General features: G+C 34.0%; 2 protein-coding genes across 2 annotated transcripts; both read right to left on the reverse strand.

The window, feature by feature from the left end:
• Positions 1-5,526: 5,526 nt before the first annotated feature.
• Positions 5,527-16,190, reverse strand: PolG1 (DNA polymerase gamma, catalytic subunit tam). The gene is made up of 9 exons (XM_080156201.1): positions 15,642-16,190; positions 14,687-15,218; positions 10,474-10,605; positions 10,062-10,094; positions 9,198-9,769; positions 7,837-8,852; positions 7,133-7,256; positions 6,390-6,541; positions 5,527-6,018 (listed from the first exon to the last, which is right to left on the reverse strand). The coding sequence occupies exons 1-9, from the start codon at positions 16,108-16,110 to the stop codon at positions 5,632-5,634; spliced, it is 3,417 nt and encodes a 1,138-aa protein (XP_080012327.1). The 5' UTR covers positions 16,111-16,190; the 3' UTR covers positions 5,527-5,631.
• Positions 16,160-23,415, reverse strand: mRpL47 (mitochondrial ribosomal protein L47). Its single transcript, XM_080159239.1, has 5 exons — positions 23,387-23,415; positions 18,237-18,562; positions 17,720-17,837; positions 17,058-17,160; positions 16,160-16,360 (listed from the first exon to the last, which is right to left on the reverse strand). Exons 1-5 carry the CDS (start codon positions 23,413-23,415, stop codon positions 16,223-16,225), a joined length of 714 nt encoding a protein of 237 aa, XP_080015365.1. The 3' UTR covers positions 16,160-16,222.
• Between the last annotated feature and the right edge of the window lie 1,133 nt (positions 23,416-24,548).

The following is a 24,548-nucleotide window of genomic DNA, read 5'->3' on the forward strand; positions in this document are numbered from 1 at the left end:
ACGATTCAAATAATCTTTGACATAGCAATGCCATTTTATTTTGAGGTTGCTATCAAATCAGTCAGGGTGTGGAATGGATGGAATAGCTTGTGTTTAAAGTTTCAACTTGTAAATATGGCTTGAAACTTGTGATTGGATGCCTTGTTAAAGTTGATGTAAAGTTTGAATATGTTAGATATGGTTGCAATACACAATTTGTTCTCTTACATACCACCTTACCCTCCCCCAGCTTTTTCGCTCTTTTGAAATCTACCCCCGCCCCCATGTCCTGTATTAAATATGTATCATTAAAAACCTACTTAATTCTTTACTATTTTTGCGATTATCCTCTAAAGATTTAAGCCTCTTTATATTCAATTGAGCTTTCCTGAAATACACAAGAGACTCGACTAATCAGATATGAAAATTTTTCTTTCCTGTACGGTTTCCAAACCTACTAATATCCGCTTTATTGAAACTGGATTTGAGCCATACGAAAAAATCATGTATTGTATTACACAATAAATTAAAATTATATCAATTTCATCTACTATTTATAAATTATACTAAAAATATAAAAATACGTGATAAATTTTTCATGAAGAAAGAAAGTATTCTTGACTTTACCAAAGCCCTTGCATTATCCTTTTCCGTATTTCCATGATTTTGGGTGCTTCGTTACATATGTATAGTGTCATCTTTTTCAAAATCTGCAATAGGGGTAATTTTCTTTATCATCATTAGGGATGTATCTCAATTTATCGTACATTGTCTTATCCCTGAAGATCCCTGCTGTTTCCATACTAGAGCGGATGATGATCCCTCTGAGAAACCTTTTGTATCAGAATTTCGTTGAAGCCTTTAAATCCAGCTCTTGTGATGTTGTTGAATTTAATATTTGAATCCAGAGATTTATAGAGATATGAGAAAGGTGTTTGATCACGTACACAAACTTTACTAGTTTCTCTATTATTATTTGGTGTAGCAAAGCTACTCTGTAATTAACTTAGTCAGTCCGTAAAGCTATTGGGTAAATATGATTTTCGCGGCAGCTACTGACGAAAGATAGTTGAAGATTTTGGACTATAAATGCGTATCTTGCCAAAACATTGTCTATCTGTCGGTTTTGCTCCAAAAGATATAATAAGGTTTCGTGATTTTCTTTAATTGTTATTTCCTATTTTCTCTTTTCTTTATTAAAGACAACTGAAGATAAAAATAACATTATTTTCTTGTGTTTCGAAACTTATAGATGTTATCGTCCTTGTTCAAAACATAAATAAAATTGATTGATAAAGTCACAAATGTAGTATCAAATAACAAAATAGTTATTTCTCACATCGTATTATAAACAGTTTTCCGCGGATATAAAAAGTACAGTTATAAGATTAAAACCAGTTTTTTTGGCCCAGAGATACACAGTTATTTAACCCCTTCCCCCTCTAGTTGTATTCAAATCTGCAGAGTGCCTAAGTTTTTGCTCAAGTGTCATAGCATTCATTTACAGTTTTTTCTTATCGCTAAAAACCTGAGACCACAAATTGAAAATATAATATTTAAAGAAAAATAATAATTTCCGCGGAAATAAATGGACACATTTATAAGAATAAGAAGAGAAGGAAAGAGGGGTTTGGGGAAGAAACAATTTATAAGATATTTGCACATATTTAGATTTTCAACCAAAATTTGTTCTAAACTTGGAAATTTGTTGTAATTACATATTTTCTTCTTGTACATGTATATTGTATTATATAAAGTAGTAAGGTTTTTTTTGTATTTAGCTTAAGATTTCGATAACTACTAAAGAGAGCTGTATAAAAAAGATGTTACATAAAATAACCAGGGATAGTTCAATATAAGATAATTTGTTTTTAAAAGCAAAGTTTTTCTATAATTAGGGTCGGTCCGTCCGTCCATAACGGATAGCTTTTTAAATTAATTTAGGCATGTTAGAATTGTCCTATCGATTTCAAACTTTGCATGATGATTCCTGATTAGGGTCGGTCCGTTCGTACGTCCGTAACGCATAGCTTTTTTCATTCATTTAGGCATGTTAGAATTGTCCTATCGATTTCAAACTTTGCATGATGATTCCTGTTGTAGTTAGGTATGATTTAGAAAGCGTAGCAACTCTATAATTGTAACCAGAATGTCCGTACATCCATTTTAAACATGTTGATTTTTTAACTTTTTTAATAAAATTTTTTTATGGGATATAATCATCCGATTGATTTGATTTTTGGAGTACTGATTCCTATTACAATAAGGTACAATATGATAAGCGAAGCATCTCTATAATCAAGTCCTAAAAATGTCAGTATGTCCTTAACAGAATTCTGTATTTAAAGAGTTTTGCAACAAATTTACGTATAATATTGTCAAACATAATATATATATAAATATATTTATGATTTAACATAGAATGAATAACAAAAAGTTATAGGTAATACACTGTGTTTCGCAATGATACTCTTCAGTTACAATAACATTTTGATACTGACAACTGTTAGCTCTTCAGTTAATGTAGGCGTTATCAATTTTAATCAGGGATCGTAAGCCTCACGTAAGCCGCGTGTAAGCCTAAGTAAAATCGTGATTTTATCACTATAAAATTCAGCTGTATGTATAAAACGGCTCTTTAGCAGACAATCCTTCTTTCTGAAATTTTTTTTTCTGCTCACAAGAAGGTTTAAAACTGAGGCTTATGCGCGGCTTCCGATCCCTGATTTTAATAAAATTACTAAACTAGGCTATAAGGAAAAGTAAAAATAACATACTGCAAATAGAAACACAATGAAAATTTTAAGATTATCACAAATATTTCATTCCACTCAAAATAATATTCTTTGTCTAATTATAGGAAATTATGGGAACTGAAATGAAAATTGGATCAACAGAAACACCTCTAACAAGAAGATATGGCACTTCAACTAGATCTCAACAGCCAAGCTTCAGCAAGGCCAAGGCACAAACCTCGAGATATAACCTCAGAGCTAGAAGAAATTCAGCCCATGTAAATACGACAGGAGGAAAGTCACCAATGCTGAGAAGAACTCCCAACAGGAAACTATCTAAGAGATCAGGGAGAATGCCACGACACAATTCAAGCCCTGAGAGGAAAAACAACCTTGAATCATCAGCTAAAACTTCTAGAAGACTTTCAGACATACCTGTACAAAATCCAGATAAAGCAGGAGAATATCTACGGCAGCCTCAAAATTCTACATTACAGGTTTTTCAATTTTTACGCGTTCTTACAATTCCTTTTCCTAAAAAATATTAGAATATTGTATCATCTTTAAAACACCCAATTTTATAATAACAAACTATAATTATTTCAAATAATCTTCTTGTAGCCAACATGGAAATGAATACATTTTTAGCTTTATAAGATGCTTTTAAGTAACTAGGGTTTTTTTATATCAATCACCACTCCAAGCCTTTGTTAAGCAATGTATAATTTATTTTTTTTTCCAGTATGGCTTCGAAACCAATTTTTATCCACTGGATTAGAATCAGTTCTCCACCATTCTAAAAAAATATGTATAGAATCACATTACAGACAATTTTCCACAAAAATAAATTAAAAACATTCATGGCTTATGCAAGCCTTTTCTTCTGTTATTGAGGTTGACCCTAAAATATTTCTTTTTTTTTAGGATGAACTTGAGGTTGGAGGACTATACCTGCAGGATTTTATCACATGCGGACACTGTTCAAAAATATTTCCATTGGCGGATATTTACTCATTTATTGAACATAAAGCAAGAAGTCACCAAACAATGGCTCAGACTGACCAGTGTGTAGAGGATAGTTTGGGTTGTACCAAAACTCCAGTCAGACAACAAGTAGCTGATCCTAAGCCAAGTCTTTATTGTACATTATGTAAATTATCCCCTAAATCACCAAATTCATTGTTATATCACTTACAAAATATACATAAAGTGCGCCTCTGCTAATATATTTGTTTGATATTTTATTCATATATTTATTGATCTTAATATCTGTAAGCAACATATCTTTTCATTAAATAATAATTCAGTTTTAAATAAAAAGTGGAAGTAGGATGTTTGTTTGTCTCTTTGATCTGAATTTTTCAGAGAAGCCTCGCACGTTATGACTTAGTGCAACCGAGTATTATTATTAGCTAACCGTCTCTATATTTCAATTTGTCCGTTCGTAAGGGGAAAATACGATTTTCTAGGTCGCTATTAAAGATAGATGGCTGAAGATTTTTAGTGAAGATTCCTGTGTGTGTGTGTGTGTGTAGCCATAGTTTCTTAGTGTTTGGACCTAAGTAGTCATGGAGTAGGACGAGACACTTTTGTATGCTAACACCAGGGCCAGCTCAAGGTCCACGCTCAAGTACAAGTACTTGACCCGCTGTCTCAAGGGACCTACTCATTATTACCTCACCCTCGCCGAGTATGGCAGGTGTCCCAAATTAAGTCACCGTAATGAATGACGCTCTCCGCAGAGGAGCTTGGGATAAGGGTAGTACTGATATTATGTACTTGACTATTAAGTATCCAAACTTACTCAATAATTCCCTTCTTACACAACCAGGGGAAGTTGCGTGAATGTATTCAACTGAGAAATTCGAGTTGCCATATGGGGACTAAGACTCGAACTCTCATCACCGTAACTCAGTGCGTTACCACTGAGCTACGACGCCCCTTAGTGAAGATTCCTTGTATCAATGAGCTACCTGTATGTAATTTACACGGTCCGTCATGGATTATTACATTAAAAATGCTTTTTATTTTCGTGATTTTTAATATTTTATTTTCACCTAGACATCTACCTCTCCAATTCACTTTATCCGTTTTTCATTACATAAATTTTTGTGCTTCACTAATCATGGATGTTGTCATCGTTGTCTTTATGTCATTAACAAAGACTATTCGGTCTTAAAACTAGACCTTTGTCATAACAATTGGTCGACAGTTCTTTTAAATAGTATGTGTTCAATCTAGCGTTATTTTTTTTAAATCCTCGCATTTTTTTCCAGGAAAATTAAGTTATTTCTCGCATCGTATTATAAACAGCTTTTCGCCTTCGGCACCTCGGGGCTAAAAAATCTGGTTTTGTACATTTTTATATTCGTAGAAAGCTGGATACAATACGATGCTAGACATTATAGTTTTTTCGTATTGATGAGAACAGGTTCCTATCCACCGGATTCGAATGAATACGAGAAAGATAATTTCCTTCATTAGTTGTTCTTAAAATTAAATTCTAAATCAAATGCTTCGATAAAATCAAGGAATTATTGACGCAAATATGTAAATCAATAAAGTGGCATTTATTCGATTCGTTTATTTCCTTGCACTTTTGGTTGGTTCAAAATCCACTTTGAAATTACACATAATATAGTACCAAAAATTTGACTATATAGTACACAGTGGCCACCCTGCACATTCAAGTATATAATATAGAATTTTGAGGCCAATTAAATAATGTGTAAAGGACTGCTGTTTAAAAGATTTTACAAGATAAAAGTAATCGGTCCTGTTTTTAGAAGAAATAAATAAATAGAATAATAAACAGAATAAAACAAATGTATTTAAAGTGTTAATTTATTTTTTTTAATAAGATTGTATTATCACGTGAAATATAACAAGTAAATTGTCAGTAAGAATTTCCATTATCTTATACTACTTTCATTACTCTTAAATCTTCAACTTTCTCCACAAATATATCATCTTTCTTTGTATGTAAGGCACTGGTTTCATTTAATTTATCAAGGGTCTGGAATATGTCCAGTCCTTCTCCAGGTGGAATTCCTTGGCCTTTCTCCAGGCCCAGGGGATTGCTGGGTGTGACACAGTCACTATTTGGTTCCTTTCTGAGCACTGTATCAACGTCGACACTGGAGAAATATGCTATGGAGGCGGGCAGGTTGGACAGACCCAGGCTGGCAACCACGTGAGATCTGACCAACAGGTTGGAGAGATGCATGGCCAGGGCCGCCTTGTACCTGTCCTCGGAGACAACTAAGTAGCGCACTTCATCATGGATACTGATGCAATATCTTCCCTAAAAACATTATTATTTATTTTCCAAGACAGGTCAAATTTAAACTTATTTTTATCCCAAACGCCTCGATTTCTTTCTAACGAGACCATTTCCCATCAGATAAAGGGGATAATTTTATCATAAAAGAAATTGTTGTCAAAATGTTAAAAATCACCTTTTTTAAAATGAACATGCTTAGGTACTTACTTGTATCTATCAAAAGTGTTGCTGCTTTCTTAATTTTACCTAACTGTTACAGAAATCATTATGCAAAGTTTGAAATCGATAGGACAATTCTATCATGCCTAAATCAATGATAATAGCTATCTTTCACGGAAAACATACCGAGCCTAGTCATAGATAAATTTCGATTTTAAAAATATGTGTTATACCCTAATATTCATCTCCTGTATGAGCCACTGCATGGAGACAAGGAGCAGGTGTAGGAAGTCAACAGCTGTGCTCTGCACCACCCAGTTGATACGAGATGGCAGGAAGTTGCGGCCGATTAGTTTTGTGTCCAGAGCACGTGATATATTCACACCTAAAAAAAAAAGAAATATACCTTTTAATTCTAATAAGAAAATTATAATAAAAATTTCATAAATAAGAGGCAAATATTTAATTTAGTACTTCGCTTGAAATCTCCAATTTTCAACAATAATCCCTTTACTTTATGAATAGACTAGCGGCTACGCCCCCTAGAGGCCTCTAGTGGCACTTTAAATGTTTTTGTTTGTTAAAGTCTACGATAATTCTTTATATTACGGATACCTCTTAATGTTACGTTGAAGTCTCGCAGATTTTAAGAAAATATTCAATTTTTTTGTCATTTCTTTTGGGAGGGTGGTAGTACCCTCCCCCAAAATAGTTAAAAACCTTCCCAGGACATATGAGAATCTACCCTGTTAAGGAGAACCCGATCGGTTCAGCGGTTAGCGAGATCCTTCGGTACACACAGACAGACACACAGACAGACAAACATCCTGTTACTTTAGTATAAGGATAAAAATCTTAGTACGACTAGAAATCATTTCCAAACACTTTTTGTCAAAACTGCTTAAAGGTTGTCCTTAATTCTTTAACGCCGCTGATTAGAAGTGAGTTACAAGAACAACTGAAACTAAAAACTTGCCTAGAACTGGAGTTTTAGGAAGAGACAACATTGCAATATGTTCCAGCCTATTGAAAGTGTGGGATTCACTACCCCCATACCAAATAGTTTGGTGAATTAAAGAGTTCATCACATCAAAATCCCACCTGGTTTTAACGCATAGATTTCATTTCAAATAAATAAGTACCTATTACTATAACATAATTCAGGGGTGTATATTCTCAACAAGATTCTTTTTTTCCCCTGCTGCAAATTTTTAAACTTTTTTCCAACTCTTTATTTTATTCATATTCTCCCCCCTCCCACATATTTTATTAGTTTTTTCACCAAAAGGAGGGAAAAATAAGGAATTTTTTTTTTCATTTCTCTTAATTATCATACCCCCCCCCCCCCCCCCATTTAGCAGGGTCAACCATGCAAAATATACACCTCTGACATAATTTATTTTTTGCTCCTAAATGTGTCAAAAAAATAGGAAATAGGGATTAGGGAATTGAGCTAAAAGGTAATAGGTATTATTACTAGTTTTCTGAAACAGTAAAGATAAGAAGTAAAACTATCATATAATTTAGAGATGATATTTATTTTATTTATCATTTCTAAGTAATTCAAAATAAATAAGACTTTAAAAAGTTACTCTATTATTTTTTCTATCTTTTTCTTTTTTATTTTGAATAGAGAAGACTTATCTTAGATAATAATCTGTATATAAAAATGAAATCCTTCCTGCAATTATTTCCATAGGTATCTTCTAAATGTTTATGGAACTCTCTTAATGAAGAATCATCCAACAATAAATTTTTTTCCATGTCCACTGGCCTTCCTGAGAATTTTTCGTACAAAAATTTTCCCTCGGATGTAAGAACATGGCAAAGAATATTTCTACCATTGTGATTAATATTCTTGCTCTTTCCAACTATTCGATTAAGGAATACCATTTGCTTTGTGAGATAATATATCATCTTTTTCTTGATCTTATCATCTTTCAATTCAGTTTCTGGCATAAGCAACTGATGCAGCCACCTGCCTTTCTCGTTCAGCTTGTATCCGCGGAGTCCTTTAGTTTGTTCATACATATGTTTGGCCCTGGCTGCAACTTCTTCGTCAGTTAAGTCAGGGTTGAATTGCTTTAGCAGCTGTCTAGCAAATGGTTCCCCAGCACCGTAAATTCTGGCATAATTAAGAACTTTGGCCTGATCTCTTGAAACTTGAGCAGCACCAGCAGTCTTGCTGTGAAGATCAGTCCCTTTGCTCTTCTCTCCCTGGAGACTCATCCAACCAAGGGGGGTTGCTCCGTGTCCCCCTCGTTCACTATCTCCTAGCACACTGGCCAGCCATAGCTCCTGACTGTCTACGTCAGCCCCTACGAAGTGATATCCAGGTGGACAACGTATGGCAGTCTTCAGCTCCGATCCAATTCTGTTGCTCTTTGCATTGCTGGCGGTCAGCCAAGTTTTCTCGACAGCTCTCCGCGTGACAGTGCCACAAACAACGAGACTTGGTATTATGGCACTGTACCCATGGTCCGGCTGGTCCACTTTGACCTGCTCCAGAATTCTGCCACGAGAGTTCCTCCAGTAAACCATTGTAGAGTTTGTGCCGAGCAAATCTCGTGCCAGATTTTTTATTTTTGAAGCCAGACTACCACCCTCGCTACAGGCGGACAGAAAATCTTTGCCAAGAGGATTTCCAACTCGGTGTTTGGGACCATTCTTGTGAGGTAACTTGTAATACAACACTCCTACAAAAATAAAAAACATAAAGTAGTTTATAGAAAAATTGTAATAAGAAACATATAAATAGGCCGTTTTCACTCTTCAGACCTCTCACTGACACCATCCTACCTGTACCTGGAATATTACTAAAAGTGACATATGTTGTGAGACTAACTTTAAAATTTCGTCATTTTATGTCCTAACTGTGCATGTCTATTGCGTCTGTTGGTTGATAGCATATATGTTATGGAAGAAGTAGATATCATTTTTAACGTCTTTAGGCGAAGGCGGTGTGTTCCTGAAACGAACCTTTCCCCTAAAAACATACCAATTACCCTAATGTTGAGTGTGAAGATTGTATATACATTTACCTGGTATACCAACATCTATACCCTCCTTAGGATCAGGAAGTTCAGAGGAAGCAGAACTTTTATAGCCCGAGAAATCAGCTATCTGATCAACAAATAATTCCGTGCTCTCTTTATACCCGTTACTTCCTTCTCTAGAAATTGACTCGTAATATTGGACCAGAGGAAAGTCTGTTTGTATCTGTCCTGTTTGAATCTGTTCAATTATATCCTCGATATCATCACAGGGCATCAGAAATCCCCACTTGTGTTCAGTATCAAAATGCATAGGATATCCTTTCCATGTTAGGCGTAACACCTTGGGGACAAATCGTTTACTTGTCGAAATATCCAGGTATGGTGCTCCATCCTCGTTCTCGCTGACAAGTAGCTGGAGCCAAGCTGGAAATTCAGTATCCTCGAGTCCAACCTTAGCAATCAGGTCCAACATCCTTTGTCTTCTTATGCCCCTAGTAGAGGCAGGTGTCCAGTCTAGATCCCACAACCATGGATCTTTCTTGTATTCCTTAGTCTTGTAAAGAGACAGGGATTTCCAAACTTCTTTTTCCAACAGCTCTTGCATCTCTTTGTCCATTCTGAAAATAATATATTTTGATTATTTTTTCTTTTAGAAATTATAATACAAAAACATATCAACGAAAGGGGGGGGGGGGGGTAAAATGTGGTAACACGACATACAGCAATTTTATTTTGGGCGCTACTTCCATAGTTTTAGAGATAATTGGGTAAAATCTTTTGGGTTGTGTCACTAGGCATTTTTTTGGTATCTTTCAAAAAAAAAACGGCAGCGGAACCGCCGTTTTCTGCCCCTCCACATTCCTTCGAATATAAAGCTCCTAGATGCTAGTATAAATATAAATTGCTTACTTGTCATATTCTGCATCTGATGACTCTATGTACCTTAAAAAATTAAATTATTAACGTTATATACAAGTTTTTTTCTATTCTTTAAAATGAAGAATTTTTAAAAAATACCTAATCAGTTTTACAATTAACATAAAATTTTCATTATTTGCAATGATCATTGGTGACTCATCTAATAGTTACCTATGTTTAACGTTACAAAAAAGGTTCTTACGTTCTATATCTGGAAGACTTAAAAAGTTATATATAGTAAAGTTGCCAATGGATTTGGGTAAGGTAATAATTTTCCTTATTCTAAATATCTTACACCTGACAGCAGCATTAAAAATCTACCCATTTAAAAATATTTAGCTATTAATTTGTTTTTGGCTAATTAGCGGAGATTTTAAATTAGAAAAAAAAACATTAATGTCACCTCTCCCAAGCTTGATTAGTTGGTAGGAAAGAAGTCGACATAGTGAGCATACCACTTAGTGAAGCAGGGTGTTCACAATTTTTCAAAAATTTCGGAACCAAAACTTTCACCACTTCCAAGGTGGCATACACGTCCTGGACACAACAACTGAGATAATTCACAGTGGGATCTTTTGCCAAAAAACGGGACATTAAGAGTAGACAAAAGTAAACTTCAATAAATAAGCTTGTATTTGAAGAAATGATGAAATTTTTTTTGCTTTAGCCAGGAAATAACTTAAATTTTGCCTCTGTTAACTTCTAATGTGCATTTGGTAAGTACGTCTGGCGGTTTTGGAGGAGCGAAGCTACCCTATTTTTAAAAAATCTATAAACCTTCATAACTTTAGTTACGATAGGAATATTTTAACAAAATCAACGTCTATGTAAATATTTCTTCAATGCAAACAATGTTTGTTTACAAGAATATAGCGTCAGGTGCACCCAGTTCGAGTCCCGGCATTTTTAGGTAGGTCCAGTATAAGTAAAATAGGACACTTATAAGGCATGTTTTCAAATATTTTTTTACAGATATAAACAACAATAACATAATTTTCAGAACACTTTTGATTTTGTGTTAATACCTTTATTCTAAGTCTAGCTATCTTCATTTAAAGTTTGTATAAGAATATAAACATAATTACTTAAATTATATTCTCTCTCAGATGTATATTTCTCTCTCTCTCTGATGCGTATATAATGTTTTTGCAATATTATAAGGGGGGGGGGGGGGGGGGAGTTTGTACACTTATAGGAAATGAAATTCAGTACCAAAGTTTGGGAGGGTCGTATGGGCTTGTTTTTAAAGTTATCAACCTAATTCTTTTTGTAGGCTCTCTTATATGACTTGATATACACGTATTTCTTTGAAAATTGAATTTCGGTACTTTCCTTCTAGGGGCTTGTGGAGCAAAAGACCCCCCAAAACACTAAAAATATGAGTTCTGACCTTATTTTTAAAGATATCGACCTGATTTTTTCTTTATAATACTTTTTTAACATACCAGAATCAACGAACCATTACAGATTTCATTTTGGGACTTTCCTTCTAGGGGCTTGTGGAGCAAGAGACCCCCAAAACACAAAAATATGAGTACTGGGCTTATTTTTGAAGATATCGACCTGATTTTTTTAATAATACTTTTTTAACTTAACCGAATTAACGAACCATTACAGATTTTATTTTGGGACTTTCCTCTTAGGGGCTTTTGGAGCAAGAGACCCCCAAAACACAAAAATATGAGTACTGGGCTTATTTTTGAAGATATCAACCTGCTTTTTTTTTATATAAAAATAATATTTAAACATAACCGAATCTACGAACCATTACAGATTTCATTTTAAGACTTTCCTTCTAGGGGCTTGTGGAGCAAGAGACCCCCAAAAATCATAAAAATATGAGTTGTGGGCTTCTTTTTTAAGATATCAACCTGATTTTTTATATAAAAATACTATTTTAACATAACCGAATCTACGAACCATTACAGATTTCATTTTTGGACTTTCCTTCTACGGGCTTGTGGAGCAAAAGACCCCAAAAACACTAAAAATATGAGTTCTGAGCTTATTTTTTAAGATATCAACCTGATTTTTAAAAAATAATACTGTTTTAACATAACCAAATTAAGAAACCATTAAGGATTTCATTTTGGGACTTTCCTTCTAGGGGCTTGTGGAGCAAAAGACCCCCAAAACACTAAAAATATGAGTTCTGAGCTTATTTTTAAAGATAACCTGAGAACTCAATTTATTTTGTTTTGGAGGTGTTTTACCCTACTACTCCCCTAAAAGGAAAGTGCCAAAATAAAGTTATTAGTGGCTACCTAGTTCAAACATGTGAAAAAAGTTTTCATGAAAAAAATCAGCTCAATATCTCTAAAAATATTTTTTGGGGGTCTTTTGCCCCACTTAGCTTCTAGAAGGAAAATCCCAAAATGAAATCTGTAATGGTTTCTTAGTTCGGTTATGTTAAAAACAGTGTTCCTAAAAAAATCAGGTTGATATATTTAAAAATAAGGTCAGAACTCATATTTTTAGTGTTTTTGGGGTCTTTTGCTCCACAAGCCCCTAGAAGGAAAGTCCCAAAATGAAATCTATAATGGTTCGTAGATTCGGTTATGTTAAAATAGTATTTTTATAAAAAAAAATCAGGTTGATATCTTTAAAAATAAGCTCAGAACTCATATTTTTAGTGTTTTTGTTGTCTTTTGCTCCACAAGCCCGTAGAAGGAAAGTCCCAAAATGAAATCTGTAATGGTTCGTAGATTCGGTTATGTTAAAATAGTATTTTTTTATTATATAAAAAATAAGGTTGATATCTTAAAAGAAAAGCCCACAACTCATATTTTTATGATTTTTGGGGGTCTCTTGCTCCACAAGCCCCTAGAAGGAAAGTCCCAAAATGAAATCTGTAATGGTTCGTAGATTCGGTTATGTTTAAATATTATTTTTATATAAAAAAAAGCAGGTTGATATCTTCAAAAATAAGCCCAGTACTCATATTTTTGTGTTTTGGGGGTCTCTTGCTCCAAAAGCCCCTAAGAGGAAAGTCCCAAAATGAAATCTGTAATGGTTCGTAAATTCGGTTAAGTTAAAAAAGTATTATAAAAAAAAATCAGGTCGATATCTTCAAAAATAAGCCCAGTACTCATATTTTTGTGTTTTGGGGGTCTCTTGCTCCACAAGCCCCTAGAAGGAAAGTCCCAAAATGAAATCTGTAATGCTTCGTTGATTCGGGTATGTTAAAAAAGTATTATAAAGAAAAAATCAGGTCGATATCTTTAAAAATAAGGTCAGAACTCATATTTTTAGTGTTTTGGGGGGTCTTTTGCTCCACAAGCCCCTAGAAGGAAAGTACTGAAATTCAATTTTCAAAGAAATACGTGTATATCAAGTCATATAAGAGAGTCTACAAAAAGAATTAGGTTGATAACTTTAAAAACAAGCCCATACGACCCTCCCAAACATTGGTACTGAATTTCATTTCCTATAAGTGTACAAACTTCCCCCCCCCCCTTAATAACCAAATTTGAATTTCTGCTGGGCCAAAACCAGTTAGAACTACAATTTATTTTAGAACACATGAAATTTAGCAAATTTAATTGCTAAAATAAAAGTATTTATAAGTCATCTTTATTAAACGACTCCTTTATCCCTTAAATGTCCATTAAAACCGCGAGAACGGCAAAAATCGTTAAAAATCACGCCAACGGCGGCAAATAACGGCGTAACGGTTGGCCGGAGGCAAATAATGCAGAAGTAAAGAAAGATCCGCCTTAAAAAGTTTGAAAATATTGCAGAGATGACTTTGGGCTCTAAAATGACTCCTTCCCCCTCTAACGGGGGAAAATTTGAAATTAACAAGAACGAAATTGTTCAAACCATGCAATGTAAAATGCTCAATTACTCAAAAACGGACAAGAGGCCCCAGGTTGTGAAAACTGTTTTATACACAATACATATTGTATATTGATATTATTATTGCAAAACCCGGGGCCTCCTGTCCGTTTTTGGGTAAAATGGAGAAAACTGATTTTTTGGGGTTAAAAATCTAAATATTTTTGGTGAAATTTTCTCACAAAATGTCAATTTACACCACCAAAAAAATATTTTTTAAAATTTTTTCTTTAATTAGACATTGGTACAGGTATCTGAAAAGTACCTGAATCAAAAATTATTTGCATAAGCTGAACATAAATGTATTTTTGTTGATTTGAAAAAATTGTGTAAAAAAATCTGGAAAATCATCAAAACTAAAAAGAAATTTTTCACTACCTTTTTTAAAAATGGCATAAACCCGCCAAAAAATAATATTTTTTCAAAAATTTCTTTTCTAGCTGTCTACTTACAGCCATTATTAGGTCCTAGGATAGATAAAAGTCGATTTTAGAATTTTTGGATGTCCCGTTTTTTTTCAAAAGATCCCACTGTGTAATTGCGTGATTAAAATATAAAGAAAAAGGAAGGATTCATGAGTAGTATATTTGGCTAGATTTTAAATTCACCAAAATACGGTTTTTAGAGGTTACTTAAACCTAAAAAAGCATTATTTGTACATTATTTAAAGTTATTATAACAAAACCTATAAAAGTATACAAAACGGCCATATGAACTTTAAAATACAGCATGCTATAAAAGGCCTCTTTGGAGTATCTATTCATTAAGCATTATCTCTTTCCTTTAAACAGTAATTCAATAAATTTGGAATATCATCTTTGAGCTCAGCAATAGTGCACTTAACAAACGCGTTACGCACGTCTTTGCTCATTTTGTTGTCAGTCTGGCAGTAATGCTCATGTATGTCCGCCAGGTTGTTTAGTGAGGTTCTGCCCAGCCATTTGGGCCGCGCCGACAACTCTATATTTTTTTCTCCCATCTTCATAATGCGCTGACTGCTGGTCATCCCGCTGTAAGCTATGTGTAGCGACATTGTGTCCAGGTATCTGGTGCCAGTTAGCTCAATCCCGTACTCGTCACCAACCCTAATTCTGTCGTATGACACATTATGACCAATGACTAGCTTGGGCGTTTCTGGTGTGCTGCCCAACGGTATCATGGTGTCGGGGTTCATGTTGGCTGGAAATGGGTGGCCAGATATAAGGTTTGGTGCCAGCCAGGTGTACCAAGCTTTATCTGTTACACATGCGGCCATAACCGCTCTACTGTCGGTTAAAACGCTTACTTCAACATCAAATACCATGCAATTCTCTGAAACATTTTCAAATTTAATTACAATTATGTTAGGCAAAAGATATGATGCAAAATTAATTTAGTTATGAATAACTTTCAACTCGTAAAAAATAGCAGTTCTTTATTTCAAATAAAAAATACTTCTACAATTGATCTTAATGACGATCTGTTGTTAAAACAGGATGACGGGGTACGTGAATTTAACATCAAGTTACATACGACAACAATATTTTTGGGTGCATCTTATCTAAGCTAATGATTGGTAACATTCACTAAAAAAAACTGCGACAGCTAAATTTATTCTCTTTGAAGTTTTAAGGAGTAGAGCTTAATTTATTAACTATATTTTTTGTATAAAAACTCTTAATAATGTCCCCACATCATAGTTGATTATGAAATGATCATAGCGCGAACCAGATTGGTAAAAAAAAACTTTTTTACCTGTTGGATATGGCACATTGGTAATCTTTCCATCAAATCCATACCTGACCCAACCTGCTTCTATCCGTAATTTAGTTGGAACTGCTGGCGGCTGCAGGATCAACATTGATTTTAGTAAATCCAGGTACGGAGCTATTTGTTCGTCGGCAATAATTCGAAAGTGATCAAGAACATTTTTGCCACGCAGAGGTGGCATTAAATTACTTATGTCTGGTGTGTTTACTTCATTGCCAGATGATAGGAGACCAAACTTTTCTAATTCTTTCAGAGAGGAATCAATAACATCATCAGTAACTGTGTTTGTCTTGACTTTATTGAATAATACTTTATTGTAACTGTCTGGTAGGAGGTCAACGCCAAATTGGTTCAAAGCCATACATGACTTTGTTCCATGCACTTTTCTTTTTACAATAATGTCATTTATATGATGAAGTAAACTTCTGGCATGAAGTTTTTGTAACAAAACCATCTTAATACATTAAATTGATGGTTAATAACTTTTACTTTATGCCACTTTTTACATTTTGTTCTGAAATCAGAAATTTAATTGAACAACTCTATTTAATAATTTTGCATATAAATCAAACATCTTGATTTGTTACAAAGTTTTGGCCTCTGATCTTTTTCCATCTGATTAATTTGTTTGGGTCAACAAGCGGGTATTTCTCAACTAGAGCCTCCATGTCTACATTAGGAAATCTTCTCACCACTCTGGCAGCCTACACAAAATAATATTATCAATAGAAAACATGCAATTGTCGGATGCAATATATGCAAGGTGGCTATTCAAAAAAATATCAAGAAAAATTTAGTCCAACGGTAAGAAGCTTTGAAGAAATAAAAAGATATATAAAAAAGAGAAATCCCTAGGTACCTTTAAACATGATAGTTCCACGAAGTGAATAAAAGAATATTTTGTGTTTTTTAGAATATGAAAATTCTAGGATAGTTTTTCCAGGATGATATCCAGAAAAATAAACACTGCTATTTTTAAGTCAGATAAAAATATTGAATTTGTAAGTGGTAGTAACAACTTCTGAGTAAGGATTAAGAGTGAACTATTTAATATTTGTATTCAGTGATGCTGACTAAAATAAGAAACATTTAAAAGCTCATTTATACCTATGTCGCAAGAATACGTAAAATATAATGATAATTTGAAAAATAAAATCTTAAAAATGTCTAGCATTTCGGTTATTTGCAGTATAAATTATATGTAACACTTTAATAGAAAAAAGTGCTTTGGTACGCTATTTATTCAAATTCAAATTAATTTCGTCAAATTAAAATCTTTTTGAAAAAATATCGTAAATCCAATAGAAATAATGTCTTTACATGATGTAAAGTGGCTGTGCTAGTTACAAATAATAGAACGAACATACATACATTTTAAAAATAATAAATGAAGTCAATTACCTCTCTTAATTGTATCAATTGTTTTCTATTTTGTTCTCTGGTAGTTTTTTCACTTAATTTTTGGAGGAAATCTATGACGTCTTCATTCATACTATTACCAAACCTGTAAAGTTTCAATATTATAATTTAATTACTAGTACCTTATAATTTTAAATTAAAGTGGCTGCTTAAAGTGGTTACAAGAAAAAAGTAAATATTATAGTCATGAGTTGTCGTTTTTGGTCATTGATTATTTTTGGCAACGGTATGAGTTCTAAAAACCCTTATCCCAAACTCCTCTGCGAATACCGTCATTCATACCGGTGACCTTTCCATACTCGACAGATAGCGGGTCGAGTTAAAATAAGCTTGAACGTGGAGCTTAAGCTGGCCATATTGACCTACTCCATAACGACTTAGGTCCAAGCACTAAGAAACTATGTATAATCAATCAATCAATAAGTAAGTTGCTAAACATCACTCGCTTCAGTTCGTGCATAATTCTCTTTAAAGTTTTTTTTCAAATGAAAAGTTATATTGTATTTTCAATAATACCTATGCAAATATAATAAAGGAACAATGATTAAATATTACCAACCTTTTTTTAAATAAAGCATACGAACATTAGTTTTCATATATACTTATCAATTTTTACAGGAATTTAAAATAAAATAAAAACCTACCTAAACTTTAATTTGTTTCTGTAAGATGTGTTCAGAATTGGATGGATTGCGTGTTCCCTTGGCTTATAGTGAACTAACTGACCCAGACCATCTCGTCGGATAAATCTGTCCCTTTCACCTTAATATTCATTTTATTACTGTAAAATGTACCTACATAAATTTTAAATATTTTCATTCTATTACAAAAAGCTTAGGTATTGGTAATGGGTAAGATTAGGATGTCTTCAACACAGCTAATTTCTATGAACTTGTCCAAAATATAACATTATCAGGTATACTTGAAATTGATAACATAAGAATAACAGCAAATATTGCAATGCATATGTTTATCTTCGTGTAAATTTTATATTAGAACCCTAAAACATAAATTTTTATTTGCAGTTTCCAGCCGCCGCGGCTGGCGGTCGGAGGGTGAAAGGCGACGGATTAAAAAAAAATTTAATATGTCATGGAAGAAAATTTTGTTTTTTTCTACTTCAATATCCGGTAATTTGCCGGATATCCGGCCAAACACTACCTGTAACGCCACATTCCAGCTCATAATAGGCCCTGTTCCTCTCCTTAACAACCTCCTCCAGGTTTTCCATGCTCTCCGCAACCTTATCAATCCTCTCATCATTTGGCATGGCCACAAAAGCGTCGTCGTATGCATGCTTCATAGTTAACAACATGTTCCTCTCCTTCAGCAGGATATACCACAGCTTGTGAAGGTCGCTGTTACTTTTGAGACGTAATTCATCTAGTTTCCATGACCTGCCCACTCGAATCTTCTGCTCGCCAAGTACTGATTTGTCCTCGAAAAATTCTTCGAGTCCAGATCTCGGATTTGAGGTTGCAAAAAATCTGAGACAATCATATTTATTTATTTACACGATAATAAAGGTTCTAGATCTAGTGTATGATGAGGATTTATATCAGGGATGGCAATCAGAGGAACTTAACACAGCATCGGATTTCAATCGCATTAACCACAGTGGTCCTCAAGGCAAAAAAAGTTTGACAAAACCCACCAGAAAAACGGACTATATGGCCATCATATATACCCATTGGGGGGCCAGAAACTGATTTTCTTAAAATCATAGCTGTTCCTTCTTGGGATTTATTCCATTTTAAAGATAATAGACCGAATTCCTTAAAAAAATAAGGTTGTTTGTCACTATTTTTGTTGCTATGGTTTCAGATTAGTAAAAATCCTTATAAACCCTGAAAATCTGGCTCGGGTAGATCACAAAAAGTCATGACCCAACATTTTCCCCCCATTGGCGGAAAAGTTAGAGCACCTCAAAGTTTTTTTAACCATGCCCTGGTGTATTGGCCCCAGAGGGCCTCCCAGAGGATCTAGCAGAAATCTAAAGGTACCTATAGAACCACAATGGCTGGCTCTAACTATGATTTAAAGTTGCCGGAGACGATGGCCGGCCTCCTTCCTGCCTTTAAGTGGCGGCAAAATCAGCGCATCCCAAAAATGACCATTTTTTGACGTGTTTTTTGCGCATAGCACGGCATGTGTGCAGGGCGCAGCCACATGTATTCCAACTTTTTTGTAGGCCATCCCAAGCCAATTCAGCAGATGTGCGGCCGGAGGCGGTCGGCCCAGCCGTTTGGCCGACAGCGGCCGTCAAAGGTTGCAAAAATTGTTAAAAATCAACGTTTTTGCGGATTTTTGGTGGGCCAGTGCGGCCAAAACCATCTAACCGTCTAAAAACACTGTTTTTGGCGGATATGTGTCCTGAACTGGTCGGCCAAATGGCCTGGCTGCACCGGCCCACCAAAGATCTGCAAAAACGTCAGTTTCTGGCCCCCCAATGGGTATATATGATGGCCATATAGTCCGTTTTTCTGGTGGGTTTTGTCAAACTTTTTTTGCCTTGAGGACCACTGTGTAACAAGATATTTGCGGATTCTAGATTAATCCGAGCTATATCCAAATATTTTACGGATTTCGGATACGGAGTTTTGGTTAAAAAATTGGATTTGGCTAGTCCTGATATTATTCCTCAGTTAAGACTTGTTTTCTATTCTATGTAAAATTGTTGTTGCTCACTGTGGGCTACAATTGAATCAAGACAAAAGTAAGTGCCGAGCCCTGGGACCTATGTAGGGTGAAAATAGACATAAATCCTTGATGATTCCAGGTGGAGACAAAATATTTCAGCGGGGTCTTTTGGTTTTTTTTTCAATTTTAAGTTCTGAAAAAAAATTGAAAAAAATATGAAAATCTTTAATAAAAAACAAACAAAAAATAATTTTCAATATTTTTTTTCACAAAAAGATTCAAACAACTTATATAAATACTATAAGCTTTAAAAAAATCACAATTTTCAAATTTAGACTTTCAATAAAAAGATTTGTAGAAAAAACCTAACAACAAATTCTAACATATTTCTGATCAACATAGCAATAAAACATCTTTTGCAAAATCTTTATCATCAAAAATAAATAGCACTTACTAAAGACTTTTTTTCATTTAAACTTATACTTTTCACATTAATTAACTTTAAAGATTGATTTTTTTAAAAAGAAAGGTTGCGTGATTTTTTTATTCATAATTAATTGCCTAATTTTGAGATTCAGATAAAAAACTTTACTACTTTATATTAATTGATAATCTACTAGCAGCGGCTACGCCTCTAGAGGCATATGAGGCCATTGGGTTGGGGGGGAAGTCGAACCCCCCTTACAATTACAGTTTTTTTTTAATGAAAAAGTTAAAAACATTTAATTTGAGAGTTAATTCTCTTGGGATAGTGATGGTACCCTTCCCCAAAATAGTAATAAACCTTACCAGGACATATAAGAAGCTACCATGTAAAGGAGAACCATATTGGTTCAGTGGTTAGTGAGATTCCTTGGTGCACAAAGACTCACATAGAACCTGTTACTTTATTATAAAGATACATATATACACAGAAACTCTACAATCAGAGTATGTCTGTTTGTTCATCCGTCTGTATAAAAACAATACAGAATATATTTTTTTTGCTAAAGCGGCTACGCCCTTAGAGGCCTTTAGGGGCACTTAAGAGGGAAATAAGGGGTTTAATTCTACAACTATATTTTTATTTTAGGCTTAAAAAGGAAAAGTTTTGTTTGTGTGTTGTGGTCCTTTTTTAAGGGGCGATTTCTCTTCTCTTTCTCAAAAAAAGTTATGAACCTTCCAAGGACCAATGAGAAGCTACATAGTAAAGTAAAAAAAGAACCATATTAGTTCTTAAGCATCAGAAAGATGGACAAACAGACATCAATCTATTTTGTATCATAAATAGTGCTTTAAAGCAGTGAGAGAAATATCATCTGGAAAAAAATAATTTTCCTATCGTTTAAAAGTTATATCCCTGTATAAAAAAGATAGGATGTCCGTGTGTTTTTTCTGTCTGTGCCTAAAGTTCTTGCTAACCACTGGACCAATTTAGTTCTTCTTTATTGACCTATCTTTTAGACTGATAGGATCAACATATTAAGGAGTAGTTTAGTGTCTATTAATCCTTACATAAAAGTAACAGTTTCTGTGTCTGTCTGTTTGTGTGTGTGTGTGTGTGTGAGGGTGTCTGTCGGTACCGAAGATTCTTTGTAACCGCTTAACTGATGTAGTTCTCCTTTTGGTTCCAGCTTTTCATGGTCCTGAGAAGTTTTGAGTTTAGAAAAAAATGAGTTCCTACCCAACATTTAAAAAAAAACTTTTTCTTTTACATACTATAACTGAAAGTAGGGGAGGGGTCAACTTCCCCCCACTTATCAAGGGCCCCTAGATGCCTCTAGGGGCAAAACCGCTAGTGATAAAATAATTTTTATCTTGAATTTTGATTAAATTGTTCTTTTTCCATTTAATAAAATATAATTGTAATTATCAACCTCAAAGAATATCCAGAATTAGGTAATTGGATTTAACAAGGGAAAAAGACAACATCCATAATTAGTGAAGCTGTTAAGTTTAAAAGAATACAAATAAAGAAAATAGCAAGTGTAATATACAGATGCAAAGATATATTAATCAGAGCGAGATGGGACAATGGACTGTTTATTACACTAGTCCCCATAGTTTAATATAGCAATTTGTTATTCGTTGCCTTAACTACTTAGGGGACTTGTTGCGATTTTTGTTTGGTTAGATTATTAAATTAAGTGCCCAACGTTTCAACCATTAACTGAAACATACAGAAGGGTTATCCATGTATCATATTTGGGAATGTAAATCAATTTAGCGGTCATTGTCTTATCCCTTTAGATCCCTGAATAGTAATTAACAATGATCAATGGTTCTTTTTTTTCTATGTAGCTTCTCATTGGTTCTTGGAAGTTCTATAACTTTTTTGGGAGGGTACCTCCACCATCCTAGGAGAAATCAACCCCTAAAAAAGGACCCCATTTCACACACAAAAAATAACTTTTTCTTTTTAAGTCTGAAATAAAAATCTAGTTGTAGAATTCAACCACTTCTTCCCCTCTCAAGTGCCCCTAAAGGCCTCTAGGGGCGTAGCCGCTAGTACCAAATAAATATATTCTGTAATATTTTTATACAGACGGATGAACAAACAGACATACTCTGATTGTAGAGTTTCTGTGTATATATGTATCTTTATAATAAAGTAACAGGTTCTATGTGAGTCTTTGTGCACCAAGGGATCTCACTAATTACTGAACCAATATGGTTCTCCTTTACATGGTAGCTTCTTATATGTCCTGGTAAGGTTTATTACTATTTTGGGGAAGGGTACCATCACTATCCCAAGAGAATTAACTCTCAAAAATAAATGTTTTTAACTTTTTCATTAAAAAAACTGTAATTATAAGGGAGGGTTCGTCTTCCCCCCCAACCTAAGGGCCTCATATGCCTCTAGAGGCGTAGCCGCTGCTAGTAGAGTATCCCATGATATAAAGCAGTAAAGTTTTTTATCTGAATCTCAAAATTAGGCAATTAATTATGAATAAAAAAATCACGCAACCTTTCTTTTTAAAAAAATCAATCTTTAAAGTTAATTAATGTGAAAAGTATAAGTTTAAATGAAAAAAAGTCTTTAGTAAGTGCTATTTATTTTTGATGATAAAGATTTTGCAAAAGATGTTTTATTGCTATGTTGATCAGAAATATGTTAGAATATGTTGTTAGGTTTTTTCTACAAATCTTTTTATTGAAAGTCTAAATTTGAAAATTGTGATTTTTTTAAAGCTTATAGTATTTATATAAGTTGTTTGAATCTTTTTGTGAAAAAAAATATTGAAAATTATTTTTTGTTTGTTTTTTATTAAAGATTTTCATATTTTTTTCAATTTTTTTTCAGAACTTAAAATTGAAAAAAAAACAAAAGACCCCGCTGAAATATTTTGTCTCCACCTGGAATCATCAAGGATTGATGTCTATTTTCACCCTACATAGGTCCCAGGGCTCGGCACTTACTTTTGTCTTGATTCAATTGTAGCCCACAGTGTGCTCTGTAAGGTTGGTGAAAAAGAATGACCATTTTTTCTTTAAGTTTATTCTATATTTTAATTCTATAGTGTTGTAATTTACTACCTATAACATAAAATGAACCTTTATACGACCAACCTCTCCTTTCTTAAAAAAAATGCTCAAAACAAACCTAAAAATAAGCCAGGATGACGTGCATCTTAAATGTAAAAATATGCTTCCTGCGAGCAATGGTGGGAATATTATTATTAGTCGCCTGCCTGGCGAACCCCAAGAGGCTCAACAACATTTTCAACTTTATTAAATTCTGAAAAAAATTGATATTTTAGCGATAAAATACAAAGTAAGGAATGAAGAGATTTTATTAAAAAGAACAGTAACTTTTCATTTCTTAATGAATTATAAAATAAATACATAAAAAATTCCAAGAAAAGGTTATTAATTTAACAATTAAGAAAAATTCAATTGTTTCATATTAAGAATTGCAAGACAAAAGATAAAAAAAATAATCCAAAAAAATTATTTCCATTATTATCACATAAAAAATAAATAAAAACTACCAAGTAATGTATAAATGACAATCTATTAACTTGGTAGACATATATTATTTTAATAAAAGGGGGGGGGGGGGGGGGGCGTAATGACATAAGCTCTTAAACCGTGAGCAAAATGGTCTAAATATTGAGCTAGACCCTTCAAACTTGGTATATAAGCTTAGTCCTATAGGTATTACATCTAAATGGCAAAAAAATCCAAAATTTTTTATTTTTAGGTTAGGTTAGGTAAGAAAAACCCTGCGGAAATGGGGTTTTTAGGCTTTTTTTGGTCTATTTTGATGTGGAAAATTGCCTTAAATTGTTTTTTCTTAGGGGTTTAACTTAAATACACTGTATCTATTCATATGGACATTATTTAAGATGATTCAGCAAGTCGGGGACCGACCCCAGGGGGCTAGGTGGGTGGCCCGCAGGGGTTAAGTTCATTTTTCCCAATATATTTGTTGTGATACATCAAATTATAGGTTTTTTAGGTCAAGGAACTCAAATTCAGAGCTAAAATAAGCATTAGACTAATCTGAAGCTAGCCCCAGCGGGCTAGGTTGGTGGCCCGCAGGGGTTAAGTGCATTTTTTCTAATATATATCTTGTTATATATCAAACTATAGGTTTTTTAGGTCAAGAAACGCAAATTCTGAGCGAAAATTAGCATTAGACTGACTTGAAGCTAACCCCCCCGGGCTAGGTTGGTTTTCTGCAGGGCTTAAGAGCATTTACCTAACCTAACCTAGAAACTTACTTATATTTTCACAGGTTTTTTTTCTTGAATCAACTGTGTCTATTAATGAGGACTTTATTTAAGATGATCCAGCAAGTCGGGGACCGACCCCAGCGGGCTAGGTGGGTGGCCCGCAGGGGTTAAGTGC

This window comes from Acartia tonsa, chromosome 4 (genome assembly GCF_053477335.1).
Source record: "Acartia tonsa isolate MP-2025a chromosome 4, ASM5347733v1, whole genome shotgun sequence".
NCBI lineage: Eukaryota > Metazoa > Arthropoda > Copepoda > Calanoida > Acartiidae > Acartia > Acartia tonsa.